Source organism: Macroventuria anomochaeta (genome assembly GCF_010093625.1).
Source record: "Macroventuria anomochaeta strain CBS 525.71 unplaced genomic scaffold BU25scaffold_7, whole genome shotgun sequence".
Classification (NCBI taxonomy): domain Eukaryota; kingdom Fungi; phylum Ascomycota; class Dothideomycetes; order Pleosporales; family Didymellaceae; genus Macroventuria; species Macroventuria anomochaeta.
Genome location: NW_022985368.1, coordinates 167,510 through 194,456, shown reverse-complemented (window position 1 = coordinate 194,456; position 26,947 = coordinate 167,510). Strand labels below are relative to the sequence as shown.

Here is a 26,947-nt window from a genome sequence, read left to right as displayed (position 1 = left end):
TTGGTGTCCAAGTATTTATACTACTAGCAACCTCCTCATGTGCCCACCCAAACAACAACACGTTACACTATGTGCTCATGTCTAAAAGTACAGGTACTTTGCTAACGAAACAAGACAGCGATAGGCTGCGGCAAGAGGCTGAGGGTCCGCTTGAGAATTTGCTTGTTACAACGCAGTATGCCGTACTACGGCTCCTAAACCATCACCCTACGGCCTACGCTACTGCCTCCTTCATAGCTAGCTACTTACTGCTTATATAGCAGCAGACGGTAACAGTATATTATCGTAGTGCTGCCCGTTGGGAACGCTGGTGAATCTTGCTAGTACACTGATGAGAGCTGTGATTGATCAGTGAAGATCAATATGTCAGTGAGTGAATGTATGCTTTTGCTGTTTCGCTAGTTCGATGTCTCAAAACGCCCATAGGGTTCCAGTGTATATGAGGAGTCTCAAAAAACAGGCACAAACAATGCGCCTTATGCTCAGTGTCTTGATTCTTCCATCAGTCCGTGACATGTTGACACAACATCTTCGCAATGCGCCAAGTGTGATATAATGACATTGTGTACGTCTGATATGCTCAGAAGAGATGTCAAACAAAGGGGGGTGGATGGACAAAAGCTAAGGAAGGTCGAACAAAGACCGCACATGACACTAGCTGTGTACTCAACAGAGCAGAACGAAGGTTCATAGCTTACGCGTATGTTGTAGGCTACCGGAAAGGTCAACTCAATTTTCAGCAAGCAGCAAAGTACAAACAAGCGATTGAAAGAGGACGATTGTTCTCAAATATTGCTGCAACACCAGTTCTGCTACTTCGTAGGCAGATAATTGTGTCTCGGTCATATACCCATTCGCTCAAAGATGCTGAATGGCATTCCTTTTCCAAACGCCGATCCACTCTAGAAGACGCTAAATATTGGTGTCAAATGCTTATGCTTAAGCCGTACATGAACAGGGCTCGAATCGAAGCACCCTAGAAACCGCCAGAGAAATAAGTTCGACTCAAACCAATAACGCCGCAACTGCGAAAAAGCTATGCCGAAAATCCGCATCCGCTTTGTGTAATCGTACATTGTAACCCCGAAGATATTTTTACGCCTTGAGGCTGTCGCGCATGCTCTGACTGCTGGAGCTGACCGGCACGTTCGAGACAGGGAGTACTGACTTGGCCTTTGCGGCGGCATTCTGTCGCACCTTGGCAAGCGCATAGACGATACCACTGACGAAACCGACGAAGATGGCGGAAACACTGCCGAATGTGACAGGTGCATCGAAGAAGATCAGACCACTGAGCGCAATGGGGAGCTTGTTGAGAGCACCGACCATGGAGTATGTTGTAGAGGTTGTGACACGGACGGCCCAGGCGGAAGTGTAGGAGATGAAAACCGAAGAGAGACCGGATAGAACCATAACGAAGATGACGGCGTTGCGCTGGTCGGCAGGAAAGTTCTTCTGGATGTTTGCGGGGGACCAGTCTTCGACAACGATAGAGGCGATCAGGAGGATAGGGATTGTGAGCAGGTTGTTGTAGTACATGGCTAGAAGTTGTTAGCTCGGTCGACACATGCTGCAGGGCCGAGACTTACTGTCAAAGTCCTTGAAGTTAGTGAGCTTGATGCGCTTCCTCATGCAAAGGACGAAGGTGGCACTGCAGATGCAGTTGAACATCATCCACAAGTAACCGGTGTGCAAGGTGGAGACAGCCTCAGTCGCCGCCTCTGTAGCGTGACCCATGCTGGAGAGCGCATGCTGAATGTCTGCCCAAGCTGCAATAATGGAGCTGAAGACCATCAAACCAAAGGAGAAGAGAGCCATGGGCGTAACGGAGCCACCGAACCAGAGCACCTCACCGTATGCAATGAGGATGATGGTCAAGTTCTTGAAGATGGTGTAGACGGGGATGGAGAGGTACTTGAGCGCCCAGGTACTTGTGTAAATCATACCGATGAGGAGAAGAGCGATGGGGAACCCTGTGGATGTTAGCCTAAGGAATCTTTCTGGGACGAATGCCTCCACGTACACTTTTTAGCTTCATCCGAGTTGAAGTCGCGATATGTAATGATTCCAGAGGCTTTGCAAATGGAAATGGCGACAACGCAAACGACCGACTGCACGCAGAGCAGGAAGAAGTTGAGGTTGAAGTCACGGCCAGACAGGACATACTTGTTCGTCACCGTCATGAGGATCGAGGAACCGCAGTACGAGAGGATGGCAATGACGGGGTTCTCCGTGATCGAGGAGCCGCTGTTCTTGGAGGAGCGCATCACCGGTGATGACGCACGGGAGCCCTTTGCTGAGCTCATGCTGTAGTCGTCGCTCTTCTTATCGTCGGCCATGGCGAAGTATTACGTGGGGAGGGAATGCGCGCAACGTGTCGTAAAGGAACGGACTACCCGGAGGAGACAGATGGGTAGTGGTGTCTACTCGAAAGGCGGGCGGCGATGTCAAGAAAAGGACAGAATGAGACGTTTGGGGAAAAGAGGAGATGCTGGATGGTGATGCGCAAGGACACGAGTACGAAAAGTGGGCCCAGCCTCTAGCACCCCTGGCTTAAATTAGACTTACACCAGCAGCGCTCGTAACTGGCCGTCAACAGCCCTGCATAACGGCTAACAGCCTCCTTTTCCGTTAGACAGCAGACTCTGTCATCAAGCCTTGCATTGTCAACAATCTGTAACAGCTAGTCTGGTGCTTGGTCGAATAAAAGGAGAATGAAGCTCTTGCCCTCGTTTCCACGTGATGCGCGCTAGTCCCTCCAGGGCTGGAAAGCATTAGAGCCAGGGTCTCACAACTTTACGACTCCCCTCACTTCGCTTGGGATATCAAGCCAAAAGAAACGCCATGTCCCAACTAGATTCGAAAGTCGCTTCGGTCATCGATCGCGCCGCTAAGAATGACGAGTCAGACGAGGACGATTTGATCGCACAGCTCGAGGATGATTCAGAATTAGATGCTTTTCGAGCGCAACGCATACAGCAACTCCATGACGAGTTCGACAAGGCTAGGCGACTGAAGGCCAGCGAGCATGGCACGTACTCTGAGATCAAAGACGAAAAAGCGTTGATGGACATCACGACAAGTACGAAAAACTGCGTTGTTCACTTCTTCAAGCCGGACTTCAACCGCTGCCGCATTATGGACACCCACCTTGAGGTGAGTGTTATGGCAACACACAATATGCAACCATTCTGATTCTCTAAAGTCACTTGCGCCATCGCACTACGAAGCCCGGATAATGAAGATTAATGTCGACAACTGCCCATTTCTGGTCACTAGACTAGGAGTCCAAGTGCTCCCATGTGTCATTGCATTTATCGATGGCGTTGGTGCTGACCGTATCGTTGGCTTCGAAGGACTCGGACGGACGCCAGACAACTTCACCGTCAGAGACCTTGAGGCACGTTTGATCCGAGCTGGCGTCTTCGCAAGAAATAAGGTCACTAAAGAAGATGAGGAGGAGCGCAAACAAAGGAGCAAGATGGCAGTCAAGTATGATGATGAGAACGACGATGACTGGGATTGAAGAGGGACTCATCCATCGACGAGGCCAATTTGCAAGCAACAAATTGCCAAGCTATCAAGGCCGCCGATCCTTTGTCCGTCCGAGCGAGATGTTGAGGACAAATACTTGTCCTTGACTATGGCATGGCAGTAAACGAGTCGGTTGCTCAAACTTCGCTATAATCAGCAAGGAATGGCGTTGCTGTTAGCAAACGACACCAAACCTTACGTTTGTATGCACGACGCCCTCCAAGATTTGGCATTCGAGCAAAAGTTGGACAAGTACTGGTAGCAAGCAAACGAACTTATCGGGCCTGAAATTCAAGATTAGACAATCTTTCGACAACAGCATTTGTTGCAAAGCACAATCCCTGCTCTCAATCACCCCAAGTGTAACCTTAACCCTACCTTCTACCGTGTATTTGCTCTTCGATTCGCATCAAGTTGTCCTATGCATATTTTCGAGCGAATGGATGCACCTTCAAGAACGTGCGGAGACAGCAGGTAACCGCAGGGGAAGCTCCTGCCGAAGCCATGAGAAAGCGTGGCTGCCGATTGGCCGAAACACCACGAACGGTGCGTCATCGGCATCGCGCAATTCGCAAATACTTTTGGGTGTCGCAGCAGCTGGCCCAACATATAACCGCCAAATCACACCACAGTTTCCAGACTCTCAAACAAAGCATACATCTAATTCCAAGCACATACATATCATACACCAAAATGAGAGCTTACTGGTTCGACAACGTCGAGGTACCCCAACCCCACACCCACCACTACTCACATGACTAACCGCCACAGGGCGACCAACGCCTCCCCCACGACTCCGGGCGCAGCGTTGACCCATCCTACCTCGCCAACCTAGGCGTCCTCTACCAACACGTCACAACCGATGATGAAGTCAACGCCCTAGCCAAGGAGCGCAACTACAAGAATCGGGATGAAATCACCGTATCGCCGGAGAAAATGGGCGACATCTACGAAGAGAAGGTAAAGAGCTTCTTCCATGAGCATTTGCACGAGGATGAGGAGATCAGGTATATTCTTGATGGCGCGGGGTTTTTCGATGTTAGGAGCGAGGGCGATGATTGGGTTAGGATTTGGTTGGAGCGGGGGGATTTGATTGTGCTTCCGGCGGGGATTTATCATCGGTTTACCACTGATGATAAGAACGTAAGTGCTTCTTCTTGTTACTCTTGAGTGTTGTGTTTCGTGAGAACAGATTTGGGCTAACGATGAGCACAGTATATCAAGGCTATGCGTCTATTCAAGGAGGAGCCCAAGTGGACTCCGCTGAACAGAAGCGCGGAGACTGATGAGAACCACTACCGCCAGGAGTACCTCAGCACAAGGCAGGCTCTCGCTGCATAAATTCTCCAACTGACATGCGGGACGGTAAAGCAACGACATCATGTGCACACGAATAACAATCAAAAGTATGCGTCCAGCAATCTACACTTCGTTTACATTTCTTTGCGTCTTCTCAGATTTCTCACGTCAAATCGATTTGCTGTTCCAGCTCTAACCTAGACGTCCCGTGGGACGAGCCGCGCCGAGTCGTACAAATATGCAGGAGGTAGCAAACAAATCTGCAACTCGAGTTTGCGGGAAGTCCGGTTTGCACAACAATCGTTTTCGAAGGACCCGAGTGTAACGTCGAGCGCCCCTCAAAGGCTCGTATTCGAAGCCTCATCCGCTCTCTCCAGTCTACTGCTGTCGACTGAAAGCTCACACTCCATCCGACTCATCTCCTCCACCATGTTCCCACCACCCTGGGGTCGTGACTCCATGCCCGACTTCCATTACCTCCTCAACCACAGATCCCGCCATCGACCCACGTACCCTGCCCACCATTCTCTTTCACCCCCTCTCGATCCTCACGGCATGCACTATCATCACGGACCTAAACCAACCTACCCCAAGACATACAAACAAGCACGCTTCTCCGACCTTGGTACACCCTCTAGCTCAGACTTCTCCTCTTCCGAGTTCGAAGGTTCATATGCGTTCGACTTCGACAACGATGACGATGTCGACAAACACCGCGTGCCGTCCTACTCACCCCTACGACGCTACGCTCGGAGTCCAGAGCTCCGCAGAACTTCCGTAATGCTTCCCTCCGATACCGCAGAGAAGTTGTGTCCAGACGAAGTTCTCTTCCTCCCATCCTTGACACATCTGCACATCCGCATCCGGAGCGCCTACACCCGCGACGAAGACATCCGCGCCGCCGTCCCTTCTTCAATGGCATGGCGCGATCTCGTTCAGCAAGTCGTCGATACCTATATCGGTGGCAATGTCCGATCAAATGACGTCAAAGCATTCGTCAAGCAGCGAGGTCGGTGGGACTCGCCAAGTTCGGGCATCACGATGGAGGACTTGGGAGATAGAGGGGAGGTGTTTTGGGAAGAGGGCAGGAAGGGTTTGCATGTCAAGATCGAAGTGGGCGATAATAAGGAGAGGGAGAGAATTAGCGCGAGGTTTGGTGGGAAGAGCTCGAGAGGGGGTGGGGTGGATGTGGAGAAGGTTTGGGAGAGGACGGAGAGTAGGGTGAGGGCTGGTGTGAGAGGGTGAGGTCATGATAGACTTGGACTCCAGGGTGCTGAAACTGTCTACTTGTCCGATCAAGAGTGCTAATTTACTTGTTGATCGGGTAGACATGTTGTGCGCATTTGTGTTGCTTGGGCAGTCCTACGCGCATGTAGCGCGCCGAGCATCAGATGATCTTCTGTGACACAAGCGCACAGACAGGTACACGTTGAGCTGCTGGGATTCGGAAAAAAAAACAATCGAGTGTTGCTACATGTCGTAAAAACCGAGTATCCTGACCAAACACCTAACCACACACGCCTGACAGGGTAAGCCCTATCTCAACATTCCGTAGCTGAACAAATGGGGCAATTCAAGACTGGGTCGGCCTTTGCCACAGGTTGCTCCCCCGAAACAAAAGAAGTGTCGAACAAAGCACAAAAGAAAGATTGTGTAGTCCAGTCGCAATCCTATTCCCATAAGCTTTAATAGCTGGCGCCTAGCGAAATGCTTCATTGCCTGGAAGCATGTCGCTGCGCGTGGGTCATAGTCCCGAGATTCAGACCTCCGCAGGCTTGCCACCCTTCTTCTTCTGCTCGACCTTCAGCAGCAGAGCGCGGTTAATGTGTGGCAGAACACCTCCGAATGCAATCGTTGCGCGAATAAGGGTGTCGAGTTCCTCGTCACCGCGGATGGCGAGCTGAAGATGGCGCGGCGTGATGCGCTTGACCTTAAGATCCTTGGCGGCGTTGCCTGCGAGTTCAAGTACTTCGGCAGTAAGGTACTCAAGGACTGCGGTCAAGTAGATCGAGGCCTTGGCGCCGATGCGCGTCTTCTGGCGCGTGATGGTACGTAGATGACGCTTTATACGACCGCAAGGGAACTGTCAGAAGATGCAAAGTCAGCGCGTCGTCCTCGATGGTAGATGCGAAGGTGCGGTAGGCGGGGTAGTCGAATCAGGCATCGAAGAACGCGAGGTTGGGCTGATACTGACCTGAAGGCCGGCTTTGGCGGAGTGCGACTTGGATGTCTTGACATGCGCGTCACCCTTTCCACCTGTCTTGCCTCCAGTCTTTCCTGCGCGCATTGTTAGCTCCTCAGGGTTCCGATGACGCGAGCTGCTGAGCCACGCGCGTACCTTTGCCGCCTGGCATTTTAAATAGCTATATCGGTATGGATGCCGATAAGAATGGTATATATAGGGTTGCGCGACTGGGCTGCCGAAGTTTGGAGGCGTGGACGGTATTGTGACGTTGGTGGGAGGGGGTGGTTGGTGTCGAGGACTGGTAAAGCCTTGGACAGGGAAGCTAGAAGTTGTTGTTGTAGGCGCGTTTAGCCGAATAGGAAGGAATGTCTGTGCGGGCGTTGTGCACGAGCCCATCGTTCTGTGTAACGAACAGCAGTGGCGAGCAGCACAAAGTCGAGCGCTGTGTAAGAGATGGCCAGCCTTATAGAAGTTTGCTCGAGTTGCTGCCTGCTCTGCTTTTGCGTGTTGATAGGCAGAAGTGCCCGTAGTAAGTGGTTCTTGGTCCATAACCCAGCAGACTGTGCAGGTGCAAGGACGAGCGGCGGTATGTTGGGAACCCGTAGAATGACTCCAAAAGACTGCTCATACAGAGGAGATACAATTCTGCAAGCTTTGCCTTACCTTTTATGGAGAAGGACTGCGACATATACACTGAAAACGTGAGGTGTCTGTGGCTTTGACGGAATGACGACTGACAAGGAGGAAGGAGCGACAGGAGTCTGACTAGGGCTTGAAAAGAGAAAGAGACTCACACTGGCCGCTTGCAAGCCGATAGTATTGTGCTAGAAGGGAGCCACAATGCTGCATGCATGCTTGCTCGAGCTATGCCAGTGACAGCTCGTAGGGCTTGTTGATATCTAGCAGTGTCATGCTTGTACCTCCGCCATCATGAAGACTGGGCAAGAAACGAATGGTCAACAGTATACAAGACGACTGATCTTACACTTACGCAACCACTCAAGGCTGTGTGTACCTCCTTACCAAAGGTTGCGTTGTCTCACAGCAATGATGCTGGCAGAGCTCCAATCCAGATGGACGGCAGCTAGCACTAGCGGGCTTGGCATACGGCCCTTTCGAGAGGCCAGACGGACAGCTCCAAGTTTTGGGAGATGCACTCGCACCAGCTGTTTCGCGCATGACCGCGTAACTGCGACTCTTAATATAGGTCGTCATATTGTAGTTGTCCTCTGCCGCTTGTGCGCCCGGGTCCTGATTGCCTGAAATTATCCGAGCTCCTGAGGCCCGTCCTGGAGCTTCGACACTTGCATCGCGCTTGTTGGCCGACCCCCGACGTCGCATGCCCCATCCCCACCGTCCGTCCAACACACCGGCATAACACAGCAGAGCAGAACCGCCATGGCATGGCAATCGCCGTCGGCCATGAACGCAGGCGGAGCGAACGGCGGAGGAGACGGCAATGCGCCGGCAGGGACAGAGTACACGCTGCAGGGTAGGACGCCGTCTGTGGGCACGAGGCACACGATGCCGGGCCATGCAGCAAGGCTAACAACGCTGCAGGAGTAATGCGCTTTCTACAACTCGAATGGCACAACCACGAGCGCGCCAGGAACGCCTGGGACATTGAGCGTGCCGAGATGAAGGCCAAGATCGCAAAGCAGGAGGGCGAGGTGCGCAGTGCGAAGAAGCTGAACGACCAGTTGAACAAGCACATTCGAATGCTGGAACATGCCTTGACAACCGAGCGGGCGAAGAGCAAGAACGCGGGGGAGGCTCAGGCTTCGGATGACAAGAAGGATGCGAAGGGGAAGAAGAGCGGGTCGAAACGTGCGTTGAACAACATACACCGCGAACTACTGTGTGTCCAGGAGACGCTGACCATCTACAGCCCAAAACAAGCACCACAACTCCTTCCTCGATGTCGATTCTGAATTCCTCGACCGATCAGACGCCGACCGCGACGGCCTCCGCGAAAAGTCGAAGCTGTACCTCACAAAATGCGTTGAAGAGATAACGTATCTTCTGACACCACCACCGCAACCTCCACCACAGCAGCCCGGTATACATGGCTTGGGCAACGGCGCTGGCTTCCTCAATCACGGCGATGCTTCTATGGAGGAAATCTACATGCAACAGCACCGCCAGAAGATGCAGTCACAACTGCCTACACTGCCCAACACATCGATGCCAAATCACCAGCCTCCTGTGACCTCCGAATACCAGAACCTCGCCCACCACCCGCAAATGCATTCTGCGCCTCAGATGACTAGAGAGCAGTCTGGACAACAACCTCTGCCTCAACACTCTGGCATCCCTTCAGAGTTCCTAGGGCAACAACAGCAACAATCACAATTACAGGCACAGCCCCAGCAGCATCACTTCTCCTCGGTCCCTGAGGAGCAGGTAGAAAAGGTCACGCATACGTACGACAACCATGGTCGCCAAATATCCAACGCCAGCCAGAACGCAAGTCAGCCCAGTGCCGATGACTCGGAAAGCTGGAACTTCGAGGAACCCATCAGCGAAATTCCTCAGGACAACCTAGCCTTAAGAAGACCGGACACAGAGATGTTCCCCAACGCAAATCAGATCCCGCCAAAATCGCCTCCAAGAGTTGGAAAGGGCCGAAGGGCGAGTGCGGATCATAAGCGTAAAGCTAGCAGCGAACTACAAAATCAAAATGCGGTAGCACCGGGTGCAAGAACAGACCCACAGAGCTTCAAGGTTCGATTCGCACTGCGCGGCCATCTTGATGTCGTTCGAGCCGTCATCTTCACCGGTGGTGGCAGTCCTGCTGAACCTGAGATCTGCACTGCAGGCGACGACGGCATGATTAAGAGATGGATCATACCAGCGAGCTACGCCAACCAACACAGCATGAACAATGATCTGGACATCGCCTCCTTCTGGTCACACAGGGGTCATGAGGGCGCCGTAACATCGCTGGCGGCATGTCCCGCTTCCGCTCACTTCGCAACCGGTGGCCGAGTATCTGGTGATGGCTGGATATTCTCAGGCGGTCAAGATGCCACTATTCGTGTTTGGGAAAGAGGACGTGTCGATCCCAAGGCTACTCTCGACGGCCACAAAGATGCCGTCTGGACCGTTTGTGTACTACCAACAACATGCGCATCGGTATTTGGAGCAGATTGCAGCAACTACGGTGGTCCAGACAGGATATTGCTTGCTTCTGGTTCAGCTGACGGAACCATCAAGATCTGGGCGGTCAGTGCACCTCCCCAGCTTGTTTCGCCGCAGACCAACACACGGCGTGGCGGCAGCCGAAGACACTCGGTAACATCAGGCTCCAACTACCCATCATCGCCCCAGCCAAGCGTTGCTACATCGACACCTTTCCACTCTATGCTGGTGCATACGATTGAGCGAGCGACGCACCCATCTCCTACATGCATCAGCCCCTTGTCGCTGAACGGAGAAAATTTCGTTGTATCATTCACGGATGCATCAATCATGGTATATGACACACGAACTGGAGAGGAGCTCATTGGTATGGCTAGTAACGAGACTTATGACGGCACTCCTGCGACTGGCATCACATCTGTAGTTACAAGCTCGCAGAACACCGAATCAACCGCACAGGATGCGGCACGCGGGGAAGATGAAGCCATTCATGGACCCACAGGGTCCAACAGCGGTGGTGGCCTTGAGGGTGTGATCATCAGTGGGCACGAAGATCAGTTCATCCGTTTCTTCGATGCAAACTCTGGTAGGTCAATAACATGAGATACATTCGATGGACCCAGGCTAACGAACACACCAGGCCAATGCACATACAGCATGCTGGCCCATCCCTCCGCCATCTCCTCCCTCTCACTTAGCAAAGACGGCCGCGAAGCCGTTTCCGCCGGCCACGACGCCTCGATCCGTTTCTGGTCACTCGACAAGCGTATCTGCACACAAGAGATCACCGCTCATCGCATCATGCGTGGTGAGGGTGTGTGCAGTGTAGTCTGGAGCCAGGACGGCCGCCTCGTCGTTTCGGCAGGCGGTGACGGTATCGTGAAGGTGTTTGCTAGATAGCATCTTCGCAGACCTCTCAACACCACCCACCTGGATGCAACCCGTCAAGATTCACCGATGCGTGAATAACGTACCACAGCATTTTTGGTCGATGCATTTCTAGCTGGATCATACCCCGCGCTTTTCTTTGGACTTTGAACTTGAATGGCATCATGTAGCTGCACGATTGATGGAATATGGATATGGTAATTGTACGCATTGGGTCACAACATCACCTTGGCCACTGTTTGGGTTTTGCAGGGGACCGTGCCAGATGCATCGCTCGCAGGCGCCTTCCTTTCGCTTCGCTTCAGCTGTACTATACATTTGACTGAAGACTAGAAGGCAATGCCAACCTATGTTAAACCTTCTGAGGACACCACTCAATATACATAGTAGCTTTGATCGCACCTGCCACATGAATCTTAACAAGCAGGTGATTTCGACCATTGCCTTCTAGATAAGGTAGACCGCGCGATACGCGAGTCATGCATCATCCATCCCACTTCACCCCACTTCTCCGCAAACAAACATCATCACTCCTCCACCTGCATGACGATGGATCGCCTCACACCCGCCAGCGCTCGTAGTTGCTTTTCTGTACTCGCCTTTCATCCTCCTTGAGTACTTCGAAATCTTGAACATCCTATATTCTTCACAATGGCCAAAGAATTCCAGGACAAAGTAGTCCTCATAACCGGAGGTGGAAGCGGCATCGGGTACGACGCAGTCCACTGCACCACTACCACTATCCTCTGGAACTGATCCGATGTATCTCACAGACGCGCAACAGCCCTCAAACTCTCTTCCCTCGGCGCCAAACTCTCCGTCTGCGACCTCAATGAATCCTCCCTCTCCGACCTCGCCTCCGCAGCAGAAACACAAACGTACACGCAAGCAGTAGACGTAGGCAACACAACACAAGTCGGAGGCTTTGTCTCCAACACATTGAAAGAACTCGGTAAAATCGACTACGTCTTCAACTGCGCAGGCGTGAATCCAACATCCATCCCGCTCGAAGACACCACCGACTTATACTGGGACAAACTCGTCAACACAAACCTCAAAGGGGTTTTCCTCGTAACTCGCGCCTGTCTGCCCCATCTAAGCAGAGGAAGTGCAATAGTAAACGTCTCGTCCATCAGCGGCATCCGCGGCTCCGCGCTCCAATCCGTCTACTGCACGACCAAATTCGGGCTCATCGGGATGTCCAAGTCACTCGCGCTTGAACTGGGGCCGCGCGGGATTCGTGTGAACTGCGTGGCGCCGGGGTACATTGACACACCCACGAATGCAGGGATAGTGAAGGGTGGGGCAGCCGTGGAAAGGATGCGGATGGGGAATGCGTTGGAGAGGCTGGGCACGCCGGGGGAGGTTGCGGATGTGGTTGCATTTTTAATGGGGAATGGGGCGAGGTATGTGAACGGGAGTGTGGTAGAGATTGATGGGGGGTTGAAGATGAGTAGTACTACTAGTAAGTTATAGTCAGTTGAAAGGTGAAGAAGGGGCTGACGGTGTGTAGGTAAATGAATGATTCGTGGGGTTGCAAGAGCGGCGGAAAAACTAAGTCTCGGAGTATGGAAATTTTTGGTACGCTGTTTCGCGTGGATTTGCCCGAGGTGGGACAGGGGAAGTTATGAAGCTTCAAGAGGTCATACACGGCAGTATGCTGGGTTGCATAGAATCGATACCTCACATCACCACAGAACAAGAGTGTATTTGGAGACTTTCCATACTCTAATTGGCCAGGGGATATCAAGCTCAAGCCATAACTATACTGTCATCCGTCGTTACATCCAACCCCACAAATGCAATACCACTCAATCCCAACCCTTGTTTCTTTCCCTGAAACGCTCCAACACCACGCGTAGCAACCTCTACAAGCTGTAAGGATGTCTCACGCTACCGCTTCTTCTCAGACTCCTTCCCAGACCCCAGCGCCTCCCTGCCTAGTCTCTAATCTGACTTCTGTGTGGTCTTGTCCTTCGTCCCTTGTGTGCTTTTATCCTTCTCGCCCACCGCTCCTTTCTCTTCGCGTGCTTCTGTCTGCTTGTCCTCTCTTCGCTCTTGTTGCTTTTGGTGCTTGTCGCCCTGCTTCTCTCCTTCTTTGTCCCCTTCCCTGCGCTTCTCCTTCTCTTCCGTCTCTTTCTCTCCCTTCATCAACGATCCACCATTCTTTAGCTCTCCACCCTGCTTAAGTTTGTTGGCTTCATCGGCCAGCTTCCCGTCCCCACCGTTCCCGTCCTTGCCTCCAATCGTCAATTCATCAATCTTCTTGACAAGAGCATCCACCTTGAACGGCTTGCTGATAAGATCGTCCATCCCTGCTTCGCGCATACTATTCTTCTGAGCTTCGCGCACATTTGCACTGACACCCAGAATCTTGCTGTATCCAGCCTTGCCCTCGTCCTGCAACTGCCTGATCTCGGTTGTCGCCTGGTTCCCGTCTTTGATCGGCATCTCCTGATCCATGAGAATGCAATCGAAGTAATTCAGATTATGCTGGTCTTTAGCAGCGGTCTTCCCACGCTCGAAGACGGCATCGACAGCCTCTTGTCCATTGTTGGCAACAAAAACTTCGAAGCCACGGGATTGCAACTGGCGGCGGAGAACCTTTTGGTTGATGAGGTTATCTTCGACTAGGAGAAGGGTACGTTTGTCTTCTGAGCGTCGAGAGCTTTGTGCCTTGTGTGCTTTGTCAGCTGCCGCTTCCTGGCGTACGCTCTCGCCCGACTCAAAATAGGGTACACGACCGTCGTGTCTTTCTAAGGTAGGGCTAACTTGATTGGCAACACTTTCAGTATTCTGGTAGCGGTCGTCTTCCTTGGCTTCAGGGTGAGCTTCGGAGAAGTACTCTGTAGGCGGATTTTTCAGTGATGGGTCGACATTATCAGTGTCCACGCCTGAATGACTTGTTAATGGTTCCAGCCCTTGACGTTTGCGATTATTGTTGGTATCGCTTTTCTTAGATTTGCTCTCCGATTCACTTTCTCTGGCTTCCAGCTTGATTTCTTTTCTGCCTAGTTCGTTCGTCCTTTCTTTGATATCTTGGAGGTTCGAATTTACGCGACCGCAGCCTGGCCGCGGTGTTTGAGCACGTTGGTTCGGAGTTGATGGATTCTCAGAGTTGGAACGAGATGAGAACGGTGGCCGTCCTTCCTCGCTGCTAGACCCGTCAGATCGCCGGACTTTGAAGAAGAAACCAAAAGTGGAGCCATCGCCCTCCTTGGAGCTCACACCGATGTCACCTCCGTGCAGCTGGCACACTAAAGCCGGAAGTTAGTGCAAGCTACATTAATAAGAATCATACGTACATTTGCGAGAGATGAAAAGGCCGAGTCCAGAGCCGCCGTATTTCTCTTGGGTTTTAGGTGTTGCTTGCCTGAACCTCTCGAAAAGCTTCGTTTGGTCCTCGTTGCTTATGCCGATACCTGAATCCTTAACAGCCACCATAAGGTAGAAGGCGTCGCCGTTGCCCCACTCGGATGACTTGGTTGAGTCGATGTGAAACGTTTCCTTGTCTTGGCCGAAATATATGATGTTCGGTGGATACGAAGTTGGACGTTCCATGGAAGCGCCCATAGAGACTGTGATTTTCCTCTCGCCCTTCTTCCTGGATGTAAACTTGATGGCGTTTGTTATCAGATTGACCAACACTAATTCAGTCAGTGAGATCTCCGAGTTCAGTCGAGCCTATTACCTTGCTTCATCCTGTTGAGATCTGCAATGACATGATTGACTTCTTGGTCATCGTACGAAATGTCCATGGCATAGTGGAACTTGATACTCTTCGCTTTGAACTCGGACTGGAAGACCTTTAATGCCTGTGAAAATTCCCATTTGGGTCGCACCACTGGATTTGGTCAGTAAGCAAGTCAGATATGCATAAAGACTGCCGTACCGCGGGGCACTAAGGATAGCATCATGGAGTCTAGTTTTGAGAAAGAGAGTATGTCGTCCACGAGGGTGTTTTGATGTAAGACGCAAAGTAATATCGTGTCAGCAGCATCCATGATGTCCGCTACCTGATCCTTGATGTCTTCGTGTCCAAAGCCGATTTCGCGCGTAACGTCCTTGACTTCTTCCGCTAGATGCATGACAGCGCTGAGTGGGTTGCGAATTTCGTGTGACACCATATCAATGAATCGTTCCTGTTGCTCTTTCCTTTCCTGTGCCTCGGTAGCGGCCTTCTCTTGAGCTAGTTCTGCTTGTTTGATTTCAGTAATGTCAACAACTGCACAGATGAAGCCGGCCTCGGGGTCTTCGTTAAGTGGTCTGAACAAGAACAGCCTCCACTCTCCCTCTTCACCTGTAGCTTCGCTTGTGCATCGAAATTCGATCCTAAGGTCTTCCCGACGTGAGAAGGCTTTGCGGTAAGCGGCCATCACTCTATCATAGTCGTTGGGATGTATACTCTCGGGCCAAGCGCGGAACTCGTTCGCCATCTTGTTCGTCGTAAGTCTGAAGAAGCCATCGTTGACGAAAATGGCCTCAAGCTCTTTATCGAGAATCGCAAGCCCGTTTGGCAGTAGCTCGGCAAATCTTTGGAATAGTTGTGTTTGCATCGAATCCTTCTGCCTATCGTTGCTTCGTCCATCTGGTTTGTCGCTGCCGTATTTCTTGTCGTTCTTGGCTGGATTTCGGTGTGCTAACTTGTCGAGACCTTCAAATGCCGTATATTGTTCTACTATGTTGTTCTGCATGAGTTGTGCGAGCACCCCTTGTCGGCTTCCCTTGGAGTCAAGAAGGGTGCTGAGGAGGATCTGTGACTCGGAGTCCTCATCGCTGATCTTTTGTAGGAAGAATGTTGCGTCTGTGTACGTGTGATGAGAGGATGAACTTAATTAAACAGGCAGGGCATGATCCTTACCTACCTTGACGGTTGTGCCGCGCACTACTCGCTGCAAAATGCTAAGTGCCTCTGCTGTGTAGCTGCGTAGTGCGCTTGTGCCCTGCCCGCCCAATTCACCTCGCGCTTTGGTCCATGCCGTGTTCGCTACGACCGTGAGCTCACTACCCCAGAAGATGGCGCAGCAGTGGGTCATCGGTAAGACACAGGAGTTGACGAGGCATTTGAGCGCTGGAGACCAGGATTCGCGCGGTCCGATGGGAGTCTTCGACCTGCTGCGCGTTAGCTTGGAGAGTTGAGCAGGGTGCTGATCGTACCAGTCAACAGCTTCTATTGCCTCCGAGTTGACATCGAAGGGCATAAATGCGTCCATGGTTGCTTTGCAGCAACACTAGGGTGTGAAGTGCTTCAGACGGTTGACAGACGCTGCGAGCACAACGCGGAATAAACCACTGACGTCATGTGGGTTGTCGAGTTCAAAAGCGATTCGCGACTTCGAGGAAACTGCCTGTCTTGCGCCACATTGTCGCCCAAAGAACTCCGGGGAGGTCTAGACTCCACACTCGTCGAAACCCGACAAAAACTGGGACGATCGACTCGTGACCTGTAAGCCTTCAAGTTTGGTTAGTGCATGAAGTCCGCGCTGTCAGATCGAGATTGAGCGGCAATCGACCAAATCTGGCAACACCAAACTTCAACCGCTGAAACACGTGTAGAGTAAAATAGTTGAAAAGCTGATGTCGTAGGGCTGTCGGGCCGGAGAGTCTACCGAACATGATCGACAGGTGGCTTTCAGTTGGTTGAGGGAAAAGTCAGGAACAACATCGACGACAAACGTTTGGCGAAGTCGGCAACAGCACCCAATGCGTTGGCAGGCGCAAGCACTGCCTGGCTAATGTCAAAGACTGCATGCTGCAGCTGAACGGCAGTGTTCCTGTTCAACAAACTGAGTGAACGTGGCGCACAGTTTGAGGGAGTAATCTACCGAGACAACGTTACAGTAGGTATGCAGAAATGGTCAGATAGAGAAGCTTGTTCATGTATACAGAACCTCATACGTCATTCATACCAGCGCCACGAACGACCAGGTGCACAGAACACCACGATTCAAGGCGTATAGGCCCCCTGACCCAAGACTCGGTTAGAAACACGCCCATTACACCACCCATGACACAAAGCATGCTTTTCATCGAGGGAGCAGCGCTCATACACAAACACCTTGTTTCGACTCATCTGCCACCCGCAATAATGACGAACAGCCTCAAGGAGTGGTTTCAACCTCGACGCTTTCAAAGCGTATCAACAATCGAATAACAACACACAACCTGTAGGCTTTTGAAAGTTTTGAACGCTGAGTAGCAGACTTAAGATGCATCTCCAGTCCAGCTCGCCAGCTCGGTTCATATCGCCTCGTTAAGAACAAACGATGCTCTCGTACGCACATTGAATCCTGTGTGGGGATCCTTCTGCGTGTCAGAGATCATCTTCTTGATGCCAACGGTCTCTCCTGTCCTCGATGCTATTCTGGCTTGGTGACTAGTGGAGTGTAGTCGCGTCTTCGTGAAGCTTTGGGAGAAACCCAAGAGCACTTCTCTGCCCAGCAAGAGCTTGCGCGTCACCCTCAAACCACTCACTGCTCTCCATCTCCATGACAAACGAGGACACTAGAAGATCCCCAGATTTCCAGACCCTTTCAGTTAACACAGCCGCACAGATTCCATGAAGGACAGCCTTACCTAGCAGCTCGGCTCCTCGGCTAGCGGCATGTCGCCAAACACCAATGTTCGGAAGTGTAATAGCCTCGACTGATAGGCCTCGTCCACCATGCCTTGAAACAAAGCGCATTGCTTGGAACATGCAAGGCTTCGTTGTCAAGATGCGTAAGTTGCGACGTGTTTCTCGCAGCAAAGCTCTGAACGGCCATACATGCCACTCGTTTCGGTGACTTGGCAGCCGTCATTTCCCTTCATGTTCAAGCATACCCTAATCTGGGCGACGATGCCCAAGCATTTCCGCAGCAGGATTGTCTACGAAGTCTGTTCTTGATGGACTTGGCAATGGATTGAGGATGCTCGTTGATCATAGGCTTGGGTGTGAGTATATAGTTCAGCTTTATCCACGATTTCAGATACGATATCATCACTACAACCAACAATTCGACTTCGTTTGCACAACACTCAATTACCATATACAACCTTCAAGCCGCAGCAATCAGTCGCAATGCTCTTCCAGAAGCTTGCCATTGTCGCTACCTTGACCGCCATTGTTGCGGCTCAGGACATCAGCCAGGACGATATTCCCCAGCAGTGCACACAGGTGTGCGCCCAGGTCGTCACCATCGCACGTGACTGCAACAACCAGCATGGTACGCAAAGAATTGTCTCTTGCAATGACCACGACTAACGAATCCACAAGATAATGACAACGCCGAACTCCAGTGCATCTGCAACGTCCCCAACGCCAACACCCTGATCCCCGCCTGCGAGGCCTGCGTCCAGCAATACGATACCGACACTGACGACGACGATAACGTGAACGACAACAATGTCCGCGAAGTCCTGACTCGTTGCAACTTCACTATTCAGAGCTCCTTCAACTCCGCCAGTGCCAGCTCAGTCGCTTCTTCCGCTTCTTCCGCTGCTTCCGCTGTTTCCGCTGCTTCCGCTGCTTCATCTGCCGCCTCTACTGGTACTACCAGTGTCGTTGTCAGGACCTTCGGTACGAACGTGGTGACTAGTACTGTTGCTCCTACGCAGGTCACGCAGAATGCTGCGCCTGCTGTGACTGCTGCGGCGGGTATGGGCATTGGTGCTCTTGGAATCGCGCTTGGTATGCTCTAGATGCAACCTCCGACAAGCAATCGAGTTGAGAGATTAGTGAGACTATCTTGTATCGAGGGACATAATTGACGGAAGGATGATTGGTCACCGAGTAGCAAGTGCATAGGATCCATTCCTTCTGAGTTCGTGTTTTATGGCGTTGAATCTGTACATAGCAGCGAATACCACATGACTTACGAACTGAATTGGATTTGCACATAGGGAGCCACACCTTTAGCTGACATGTTGTATTGTGTTCGATTGCAGCACAGTCCATGCACTTGCATACCATGTGCTCTTGCTTCTCTTGATTAGATGATGTTCAAAAGCCCACTTGCCTCATTCATCAAACCGTCGATGTCGTTCCTGAACACAACAACCAGCCCTAGAGCAACATCGTGTTTCGATTTGTAAGGCGGTGTAGAATTTGTTTATACAATAAAATCCAAAGCAGACGGTGATGGAGAGCGTGCAGTCGGAAGCGAAGCCGGACATAAAGCCGAGGTGAGTATACTCGCGCAGGGATCGCGGCCTGGTCTAACCGCTTCTCGATCTTTCCAGCAAATTTCTAAGAACATCGTCGAACTCCAGCTATCATCTCCGCACTCCTCCTCACCTCTTCTCCATCCTCATCTCTTCCTCGTCATCTTTGCAGTAGGCCGGAGTCTGGGAGCAAGACTTGAGATTCTCTTTACGTATACACATCCAGTCCCTTCATAATGCAGAGAGCTTTCACAGCCCGTGCGCGGACTTCCGCTCTCAAGTCGAGCGCCAGGAGCTTCAACCTCCAGCAACAGAGGTTCGCCCACAAGGTACGACATCGCAGTCATCGCACATGGTACAAGGGGAAGCTTCAGCAGCTAACAGCGATGACAGGAGCTCAAGTTTGGCGTCGAGGGACGCGCTGCCCTGCTCAAGGGTGTCGACACAATCGCCCGCGCTGTATCAACAACACTCGGTCCCAAGGGTCGCAACGTCCTCATCGAGTCCAGCTACGGCTCCCCCAAGATCACAAAGGGTTTGTCCTCGCCAAGATCAATCCCTATGACCAGCTGCTGACAAGCCTCAGATGGTGTAACCGTCTCCAAGGCCATCACCCTCGAGGACAAGTTCGAGAACCTCGGCGCTCGTCTTCTCCAGGATGTCGCCTCCAAGACTAATGAGGTTGCTGGTGACGGTACTACAACTGCCACCGTCCTCGCTCGCGCCATCTTCTCCGAGACCGTCAAGAACGTCGCCGCCGGATGCAACCCCATGGATCTCAGGCGCGGAACCCAGGCTGCTGTTGAGGCTGTCGTTGAGTACCTGCGCGCAAACAAGAAGGAGATCACCACCAGCGAGGAGATCTCCCAGGTCGCCACTATCTCCGCCAACGGCGACACACACATTGGCAAGCTTCTCTCTAACGCCATGGAGAAGGTCGGCAAGGAGGGTGTCATCACTGTCAAGGAGGGCAAGACCATTGAGGACGAGCTCGAGGTTACCGAGGGAATGAAGTTCGACCGTGGTTACATCTCGCCCTACTTCATCACCGACACCAAGAGCTCCAAGGTAGAGTTCGAGAAGCCTTTGATCCTCCTCTCCGAGAAGAAGATCTCCGCCGTCCAGGACATCATCCCCGCTCTTGAGGCTTCCCAGCAGCAGCGCCGTCCCCTTGTCATCATTGCTGAGGACATCGACGGCGAGGCTCTTGCTGTCTGCATTCTCAACAAGCTTCGTGGCCAGCTCCAGGTCGCCGCTGTCAAGGCTCCCGGCTTCGGTGACAACCGCAAGTCTATCCTTGGCGATCTTGCCGTCTTGACCAACGGTACCGTCTTCAGCGACGACCTTGACATCAAGCTCGAAAAGGCCACCGCCGACATGCTTGGTTCTACCGGTGCTATCACCATCACCAAAGAGGACACAATTTTCCTCAACGGCGATGGCAGCAAGGATGCCGTCACTCAGCGCTGCGAACAGATCCGCGGCGTTATGGCCGACCCCACCACCTCCGAGTACGAGAAGGAGAAGCTCCAGGAGCGTCTCGCCAAGCTCTCTGGCGGTGTTGCCGTCATTAAGGTCGGTGGTGCCTCTGAGGTTGAGGTTGGTGAGAAGAAGGACCGCATCGTCGATGCTCTGAACGCCACCCGCGCTGCCGTTGAGGAGGGCATCCTTCCCGGTGGTGGTACTGGTCTCCTCAAGGCATCTGTCAACGCCCTCAAGGATGTCAAGGCCGCGAACTTCGACCAGCAGCTCGGTATCTCCATCGTCAAGAACGCCATCACCCACCCTGCCCGCAAGATCGTCGAGAACGCCGGTGCTGAGGGATCCGTTGTTGTTGGCAAGCTCACCGATGAGTTTGGCGCCGACTTCAACATGGGTTTCAACAGCGCTAAGGGCGAGTACGTCAACATGATTGAGGCCGGTATTCTTGACCCCTTCAAGGTTGTCCGCACCGCTCTTGTCGATGCTAGTGGCGTTGCCTCCCTCCTCGGTACAACAGAGGTAGCAATTGTGGAGGCAGAATCGAAAAACGCAGGCCCACCCGCAATGGGCGGTATGGGTGGAATGGGCGGTATGGGCGGTATGGGCGGCATGGGAGGCATGATGTGAGCGTGTGACTAACCGTTCCATTCACTTCTCTACCCCTTTTCTCTATACCCTCTTTAGTACTCGAGTCTTTCCCAGCGACCGTTCATGTACGCGTATTGGGTCGGTACTCCGCTCATGTTCTCCCCATGTCTTCATAATTGTACGAAAAGCGCAGCATTTGTTTGGGGTTTGTTGTACTATATCATGTGTATCTAGAAGAACCTCTGGGAAGGATAGGATGTAAAAGCGACTACGGAAATGTGAACAAGTTCAAACGCACTCTTACAATCCATTGTGGTGACTATAAAAAGGCTACGGTCCACACAAGACTCGCAAATGATCAGCTTGGAGGTAGGGCAAAGACTTAAAGCGCTCATGCACATCTCTAGCAAGGCTTCAATCCGTCTCGAGGTTCAGCATTGCATACAAACGCACATCTTGAATGCCACACTGTCTTTTAATGAGTTCGCAACGATCATAGTTTCTGGACATGGTAGTCACACGCATGGTCATCTTCCAGACTTCCAGCTGACTTAAGATGGTGCGAGTATAACGTCATGGGTAGCAGCGTGCGGTCTCTCTGTTTTTCTGAAACATGTATCTGAAGGCTTTGAGAGCGCACTGATAATTTTATTGATTCTGAAGTATCAGGAGCCTTGAGCTTTGCAGTGGACAAGGGTCTCAGCTCGAATCAATGAGGCGCGGCGGTTGCTGGGGTGTCGATGCCGCCTTCCTTAAGATGCCCCTCTACGCCCCACACACTTTTGCCAACCGACCTCACTACCTCAGCCCATCTTTCCCGCACTTCCCTAACTTATACACCTCCTCCATCTTCCCCAATTGACGTAAGCAACCCCCTCAAGCTTCAGGCAGCCGTTCGATTACCACAATGTCGCGCCTACCATGCGCAGCCGATGACGAATACGCTGACAGGCAACAAAGATAGAGCCCAACACCTCCCCTAAGCCACCCCCCCACCACAAACAACACAACATGGTAAGGTTCTATAGGTATTTACCACAATGCGCAGCGCTAACACGACGTGAATAGGCTCAGTCCGGGTACGTACCACCGCCATACACCTCGATCCTTGACAGCTGTTGATGGGCACCACTCACGTTCTCCGCGCACATGCCCGCACCCCTCACCGCCATATACCTGTCGTCGCCCTAAGACCTTTCGCTAACGCTAAGACTCCAGTGTCTCCGTCGCACCCGAGTGCATCAGTGCCTTCAACGAGCTCAAGCTCGGCAAGGACACCAAGTGGATCATCTACAAGATCAGCGACGACTGGAAGGAGATCGTTGTTGAGGAGACATCCAAGGAGGCTGACTGGTCTGTCTTCCGTGAGAAGCTCCTCAACGCCAAGAGCAAGGACCGCAAGGGCAAGGAGGGCATTGGCGGCCGTTATGCTGTTTTCGACGTTGAGTACGAGCTTGAGAATGGTGAGGGCACACGCTCCAAGATCACCTTCATCTCGTGGACCCCCGATGATGCGCCGCAATACGTAAGTCTTCAATGTCCTACGACAAGGAAACACATGTACTAACATTATGTAGCCGCGCATGATGTACAGCTCCTCCAAGGAGGCCATCAAGCGCGCCCTCAACGGTCTCGCCGCCGACATCCAGGCCAACGACGCCGACGACATCGAGTTCGATAACATCAAGTCTCGCGTGTCCAAGGGCCGATAAGTGTATCGCTCCTGTATTTGTCGATTTCGCGCACCCAAAAGCAAGCATTAGGGTGATTTGTGTTTTGGCAACGACTATGACGAAATGAGCCGAGTTTGCGTTTTGGTACAGATGAAATGGCATAGTGACCTGATCAGTCCTACAGCGAGAAGCAGTGGTGGACAAGTGATGGTGTACAGCGCTGATTCTGTATGTTGCGAGGCTTGATGAGAGTCTGGCAATGATAGGACTGGCGAAATATCACAGATGAACGATTATTAATACCATTGGCCAACACGATGTTATGTGATGTATTTATTGAACCATCTAGTCTCTGCTACCATGTTCTCGTCCCTCAACAATTACCGATCAGCCTCCCAAGCATTTTTAAACACACCCACCAACCTCTCCCCCTCGTGCTCATCCTTTATCCTCTGCAGTACAAAGTTCTTCAAATCCCCCCAAAACTCGTCCGTAGCAACAACCTCCTTCCCGCTAGGCCCCACCGCCGCCGCCCCTCCCGCAGCACCCACATTCGCTCCCTCCCCAGCCCCAGCCAAGCCCTTATCACTCTCACTCGGCGCCGCAGCCGCGGGACTGCCTACAGGCGACTCGCCGCTCGGTGCCGAAGCCCCTGCTGTTGCGCCGCCCATGACCATGACGCTGAACTCGACGTCGCTGCCGGCGCCGGTGCCGATTACTTCCGAGACGAGTTTAGACTCGGCGACGGGTTTCTTTTTGTAGAGGATCTTGATCTTGGTCGCTGGGATTGACGTCGATGTGCTGTATTGTTGCTTGAGATCGTACATGGAGGTTTTGCTTGGGTCGATGGCGGAGAGAGGGAGGGTTGGGGCGGTAGGTTTCATAGGCCTGAGGGAGATATTGATTGTGGAGGTTGAGGACGCATTGCCGGCGGTCTTTGGGTTGGGGCGCTGGGGGTGGCCAGCGGGGAGGCGTGGAAGGATGGGCTGTGAACGAGGTGAGTACGGGAGAAGACAGCTGCTTAGCAACATGGAAAAAGGGCAAACTTACGACACCCGTTGCTGGGTAGGTTCGTGCATCTGACACGTAGTCTGAGGACAGCTTGACGGAGCGAGAGTCGATTGCGCCGAGGAACGTCTTGCAGAAGGTGAGTTCAGACATGGTGGTGGTGGTGGTGGTGGTGGCAGGGCGTCGAAACGCTGAAGCCGTCTCCTTCGGATGGTAGCTGGAATGGACGCGAAGGAACGAGCTGAAGCTATGCACGCTATGATATGCAGATTGAAACAGTAGAGAAACGTTGTTGTTGACAGTCTCGAAGCCTGGTTGGCGATGACATCGTCGCTTCCGTCTCCCTGCTGGCGGGGCTAGCGGGCTAAGTTCTGCCGACGCTAGTGAATGCGGTGAACCAAATTTCGAGAATTGCAGAGCAAAAGTTCGAGGTCGCGGCCGTGCATGCGAAGCACCATCTTCCGATTCTCCCAACTTTTACACATACACAACCGCAAACATGGGTGGCATGAGAGGAAAGAAGAAGCAGGGCATGCCCGAGCCCCTCGACGAATCGCTCGTTACCCGCAAGAGGAAGGACTACGAGGCGCCCGCGCCCAAGGAGCAGAAGAGGAGGAGAACAGACGCGAAAGCGAAGGCGAAGGCGAAGGCGAAGGCTGCGCCTGTGTCTAAGAAGGCTGCAATCGCCAATGGGGCAGCCAAGAAGAGCGCAGCAAAGCCTGTCAAGGCTGCTAAGCCCGCGAAGAAATCTGCGCCGCCACCAGTTTCCGACGACGAGGACGTCTTCTCGGACGCTTCAGACGGTGTCGATGATCCCGACGTTATGGAGGATGTTCTGGGCGATGTCAAGGTTACTGGACTCGATGCGCTCGGCAGCGCCTCGGAAGATGACAGCGAAATCGACGACGACGACGACGACTTCGACTCGGACGTAGAACCCACCAAGAACGCCATGTGGTCGGACGACGAGGATGAAGACGATGCCCAGGAGCAGCTCACTGCAGCCAACATCGAGGGTCTGTCGCGGAAGTTGGACATGCAACGGGCCATTGAGGAGGCCGAGGCGCAAGCTGAACTCGAGGAGGGCAACATGCAGACCAACATCGCACCAGCGGACAGGCCGAAGGTGCTGGAGGACGAGGAGGATGAGGAGGGCCGCAAGATCTCGAACCTTGTCACACAAGACATCCAGCTTCTGCGAACGCGACTCAACGACACCATCCGCGTGCTCGACGACTTCAAGAACTTGGCGGAACCCGGTCGCGACAGGGCAGAGTATCGCGCGCAGCTGTTGAAGGATATCTGCTCGTACTATGGCTACTCCGAGTTTCTCGCAGACAAGCTCCTCAGTTTGTTCCCCGCCCGCGAGGCCTTCGCCTTCTTCGAAGCCAACGAGACACCCCGACCCATTGTCATCCGTACCAACACCCTCCGCACACATCGTCGTGAGCTCGCGCAGTCGCTCATCAACCGTGGCGTTCAGCTCGAGCCCGTTGGCAAGTGGTCCAAGGTCGGTCTGCAAATCTTCGATGCGCAAGTACCGCTCGGTGCTACACCTGAGTACTTGGCTGGTCACTACATTCTTCAAGCCGCTTCCTCGTTCCTTCCCGTCATGGCCCTCGCACCCCAGGAAAACGAGCGCGTTCTCGATATGGCCGCCGCTCCCGGTGGTAAGACAACGCATTTGGCCGCTCTGATGAAGAACACTGGATGCATCTTCGCCAACGATGCCAGCAAGGAGCGTTCCAAGGGTCTGATCGGTAACATCCACCGTCTGGGTGTGCGAAACAGCATCGTGTGCAACTACTCCGCGCTCGAATTCCCCAAGGTCATGGGAGGATTCGACCGCGTCCTGCTCGATGCACCCTGCTCTGGTACTGGTGTCATTGCAAAGGATGCCAGTGTCAAGACCAACAAGACTGAGGCCGATTTCATGAAGCTGCCGCACCTGCAGAAGCAGTTGATTCTCGCAGCCATCGACTCTGTCGACCACCACAGCAAGACTGGTGGTTACATCGTGTACTCCACCTGTTCCGTTACCGTGGAGGAGAACGAGCAAGTCGTCCAATACGCATTGAACAAGCGCCCGAACGTCAGGCTTGTCGAGACGGGCCTCACATTCGGGAAAGAGGGCTTCACGAAGATTGGCGGCAAGATCTTCCACCCCTCCATGAAGGTATGTTGATCTTCACGACCCCCCCCCCCCCTCAACCCTTGCACCCGCTTATTAGATTCTAGATGACAAGGAGATACTACCCCCACACCTACAACGTCGACGGTTTCTTCGTCTCCAAATTCAAGAAGATCGGCCCCACACCACCCAACGCCGTCGGTGCCAACCGTTCCGCCAACGGCCAGCCTTCCGCTTCCACAACTGGACAGGACGAGTACGTCGATAAGACACCCATCCTTACTGAAGAGGAAGAGGAGGAGGATGACTTCGGCGGTTTCGACGAGGAAGAGGACAAAGCGTACATCGAGCGCGGTCAGGCAAGAGATGCGAGAAGGAAGGGCAAGGACCCAAAGGCGGATCCTAGTAAAGCGTCGAAGGAGTCAAAACCAAAGGAGAAGAAGGGCGGTGGTAAGGAGGTCGCTGGAAAGGAGGCTAAGACCGAAAGCAAGAAGTCTGCTGAAGACGTTGTAGTTGCTGATGTCAAGGTCAGCAAGAAGGACGGCAAGGGGAAGAAGGCTGGCAAGACGGAGAGTGCTGTTGCTGTTGCTGAGATCACGCCTGTGAAGAATGGTACGGAGAAGAAGAAGGCGAAGGCCGAGGCTGTGGCATCGCCGGCGAAGTCACCTAAGACGAATGGTGCGGATAAAAAGGTGAGGAGAAAGAGTGGGGATAAGAAGATGAAGGCGTAGATATTCTTTGGCATTTCGTGTGTGCGTAGTTCGTAGTTCGTGTGTGCGTAGTAGATACCACGTAACGACTATTGAGGGTGGTTGTTAATACCATCTGTTACTTGAGTCTGACACGTCCGCAACTTGTCGTATGTTGGTGTTTGAA

The 26,947-nt window shown here is 52.7% G+C and overlaps 13 protein-coding genes across 13 annotated transcripts; 9 read left to right on the top strand and 4 right to left on the bottom strand.

The window, feature by feature from the left end:
• Positions 1-647: 647 nt before the first annotated feature.
• On the bottom strand, positions 648-2,502 carry BU25DRAFT_446546 (UDP-galactose transporter). The gene is made up of 3 exons (XM_033709491.1): positions 2,024-2,502; positions 1,590-1,973; positions 648-1,541 (listed from the first exon to the last, which is right to left on the bottom strand). Exons 1-3 carry the CDS (start codon positions 2,337-2,339, stop codon positions 1,096-1,098), a joined length of 1,146 nt encoding a protein of 381 aa, XP_033564474.1. The 5' UTR covers positions 2,340-2,502; the 3' UTR covers positions 648-1,095.
• Positions 2,503-2,616: 114 nt separating this feature from the next.
• BU25DRAFT_438140 (thioredoxin-like protein) lies at positions 2,617-3,825 on the top strand. Its single transcript, XM_033709046.1, has 2 exons — positions 2,617-3,156; positions 3,206-3,825. Exons 1-2 carry the CDS (start codon positions 2,845-2,847, stop codon positions 3,524-3,526), a joined length of 633 nt encoding a protein of 210 aa, XP_033564473.1. The 5' UTR covers positions 2,617-2,844; the 3' UTR covers positions 3,527-3,825.
• A 402-nt stretch (positions 3,826-4,227) lies between these two features.
• On the top strand, positions 4,228-4,875 carry BU25DRAFT_429354 (1,2-dihydroxy-3-keto-5-methylthiopentene dioxygenase; the record flags this gene model as incomplete). The annotated part of the gene is made up of 3 exons (XM_033708546.1): positions 4,228-4,257; positions 4,306-4,677; positions 4,750-4,875. The coding sequence occupies 3 exons, from the start codon at positions 4,228-4,230 to the stop codon at positions 4,873-4,875; spliced, it is 528 nt and encodes a 175-aa protein (XP_033564472.1).
• A 387-nt stretch (positions 4,876-5,262) lies between these two features.
• BU25DRAFT_419297 (uncharacterized protein) lies at positions 5,263-6,078 on the top strand (the record flags this gene model as incomplete). The annotated part of the gene is made up of 1 exon (XM_033707926.1): positions 5,263-6,078. One exon carries the CDS (start codon positions 5,263-5,265, stop codon positions 6,076-6,078), a length of 816 nt encoding a protein of 271 aa, XP_033564471.1.
• A 514-nt stretch (positions 6,079-6,592) lies between these two features.
• BU25DRAFT_419296 (histone H2A.Z) lies at positions 6,593-7,187 on the bottom strand (the record flags this gene model as incomplete). The annotated part of the gene is made up of 3 exons (XM_033707925.1): positions 6,593-6,916; positions 7,028-7,110; positions 7,172-7,187. The coding sequence occupies 3 exons, from the start codon at positions 7,185-7,187 to the stop codon at positions 6,593-6,595; spliced, it is 423 nt and encodes a 140-aa protein (XP_033564470.1).
• Positions 7,188-8,191: 1,004 nt separating this feature from the next.
• Positions 8,192-11,406, top strand: BU25DRAFT_362369 (striatin Pro11). The gene is made up of 4 exons (XM_033703727.1): positions 8,192-8,510; positions 8,579-8,845; positions 8,907-10,745; positions 10,800-11,406. Exons 1-4 carry the CDS (start codon positions 8,417-8,419, stop codon positions 11,057-11,059), a joined length of 2,460 nt encoding a protein of 819 aa, XP_033564469.1. The 5' UTR covers positions 8,192-8,416; the 3' UTR covers positions 11,060-11,406.
• Positions 11,407-11,590: 184 nt separating this feature from the next.
• Positions 11,591-12,523, top strand: BU25DRAFT_387363 (NAD(P)-binding protein; the record flags this gene model as incomplete). The annotated part of the gene is made up of 2 exons (XM_033704434.1): positions 11,591-11,757; positions 11,821-12,523. Exons 1-2 carry the CDS (start codon positions 11,699-11,701, stop codon positions 12,521-12,523), a joined length of 762 nt encoding a protein of 253 aa, XP_033564468.1. The 5' UTR covers positions 11,591-11,698.
• A 471-nt stretch (positions 12,524-12,994) lies between these two features.
• On the bottom strand, positions 12,995-16,260 carry BU25DRAFT_456038 (two component histidine kinase 1; the record flags this gene model as incomplete). The annotated part of the gene is made up of 6 exons (XM_033709983.1): positions 12,995-14,304; positions 14,353-14,694; positions 14,739-14,891; positions 14,940-15,851; positions 15,909-16,159; positions 16,205-16,260. The coding sequence occupies 6 exons, from the start codon at positions 16,258-16,260 to the stop codon at positions 12,995-12,997; spliced, it is 3,024 nt and encodes a 1,007-aa protein (XP_033564467.1).
• A 1,847-nt stretch (positions 16,261-18,107) lies between these two features.
• On the top strand, positions 18,108-19,166 carry BU25DRAFT_489092 (uncharacterized protein; the record flags this gene model as incomplete). Its single annotated transcript, XM_033711399.1, has 2 exons — positions 18,108-18,252; positions 18,303-19,166. The coding sequence occupies 2 exons, from the start codon at positions 18,108-18,110 to the stop codon at positions 18,725-18,727; spliced, it is 570 nt and encodes a 189-aa protein (XP_033564466.1). The 3' UTR covers positions 18,728-19,166.
• A 259-nt stretch (positions 19,167-19,425) lies between these two features.
• Positions 19,426-21,646, top strand: BU25DRAFT_362362 (chaperonin GroL; the record flags this gene model as incomplete). Its single annotated transcript, XM_033703726.1, has 3 exons — positions 19,426-19,518; positions 19,583-19,724; positions 19,776-21,646. The coding sequence occupies 3 exons, from the start codon at positions 19,426-19,428 to the stop codon at positions 21,296-21,298; spliced, it is 1,758 nt and encodes a 585-aa protein (XP_033564465.1). The 3' UTR covers positions 21,299-21,646.
• A 624-nt stretch (positions 21,647-22,270) lies between these two features.
• BU25DRAFT_419290 (uncharacterized protein) lies at positions 22,271-22,971 on the top strand (the record flags this gene model as incomplete). Its single annotated transcript, XM_033707924.1, has 4 exons — positions 22,271-22,273; positions 22,328-22,338; positions 22,478-22,784; positions 22,837-22,971. The coding sequence occupies 4 exons, from the start codon at positions 22,271-22,273 to the stop codon at positions 22,969-22,971; spliced, it is 456 nt and encodes a 151-aa protein (XP_033564464.1).
• A 286-nt stretch (positions 22,972-23,257) lies between these two features.
• Positions 23,258-24,047, bottom strand: BU25DRAFT_408245 (uncharacterized protein). The gene has a single exon (XM_033705765.1). It carries the CDS (start codon positions 23,961-23,963, stop codon positions 23,313-23,315), a length of 651 nt encoding a protein of 216 aa, XP_033564463.1. The 5' UTR covers positions 23,964-24,047; the 3' UTR covers positions 23,258-23,312.
• A 352-nt stretch (positions 24,048-24,399) lies between these two features.
• BU25DRAFT_489089 (NOL1/NOP2/sun family putative RNA met) lies at positions 24,400-26,883 on the top strand. Its single transcript, XM_033711398.1, has 2 exons — positions 24,400-26,116; positions 26,179-26,883. Exons 1-2 carry the CDS (start codon positions 24,440-24,442, stop codon positions 26,800-26,802), a joined length of 2,301 nt encoding a protein of 766 aa, XP_033564462.1. The 5' UTR covers positions 24,400-24,439; the 3' UTR covers positions 26,803-26,883.
• The last annotated feature ends 64 nt before the right edge of the window (positions 26,884-26,947 follow it).

Excerpts from the sequence above, each read along its gene's own strand:
- BU25DRAFT_362369 (XM_033703727.1), top strand. The coding sequence starts at position 8,417 with ATGGCATGGCAATCGCCGTCGGCCATGAACGCAGGCGGAGCGAACGGC. Across the intron at positions 8,511-8,578 it reads GACAGAGTACACGCTGCAGG|GAGTAATGCGCTTTCTACAA; the intron begins GTAGGACGCCGT and ends ACAACGCTGCAG. Across the intron at positions 8,846-8,906 it reads GAAGAAGAGCGGGTCGAAAC|CCCAAAACAAGCACCACAAC; the intron begins GTGCGTTGAACA and ends GACCATCTACAG.
- BU25DRAFT_408245 (XM_033705765.1), bottom strand. The coding sequence starts at position 23,963 with ATGTTGCTAAGCAGCTGTCTTCTCCCGTACTCACCTCGTTCACAGCCC.
- BU25DRAFT_438140 (XM_033709046.1), top strand. The coding sequence starts at position 2,845 with ATGTCCCAACTAGATTCGAAAGTCGCTTCGGTCATCGATCGCGCCGCT. Across the intron at positions 3,157-3,205 it reads TTATGGACACCCACCTTGAG|TCACTTGCGCCATCGCACTA; the intron begins GTGAGTGTTATG and ends GATTCTCTAAAG.
- BU25DRAFT_446546 (XM_033709491.1), bottom strand. The coding sequence starts at position 2,339 with ATGGCCGACGATAAGAAGAGCGACGACTACAGCATGAGCTCAGCAAAG. Across the intron at positions 1,974-2,023 it reads CTCGGATGAAGCTAAAAAGT|GGTTCCCCATCGCTCTTCTC; the intron begins GTACGTGGAGGC and ends TAACATCCACAG. Across the intron at positions 1,542-1,589 it reads TAACTTCAAGGACTTTGACA|CCATGTACTACAACAACCTG; the intron begins GTAAGTCTCGGC and ends AACAACTTCTAG.
- BU25DRAFT_489089 (XM_033711398.1), top strand. The coding sequence starts at position 24,440 with ATGGGTGGCATGAGAGGAAAGAAGAAGCAGGGCATGCCCGAGCCCCTC. Across the intron at positions 26,117-26,178 it reads TCTTCCACCCCTCCATGAAG|ATGACAAGGAGATACTACCC; the intron begins GTATGTTGATCT and ends ATTAGATTCTAG.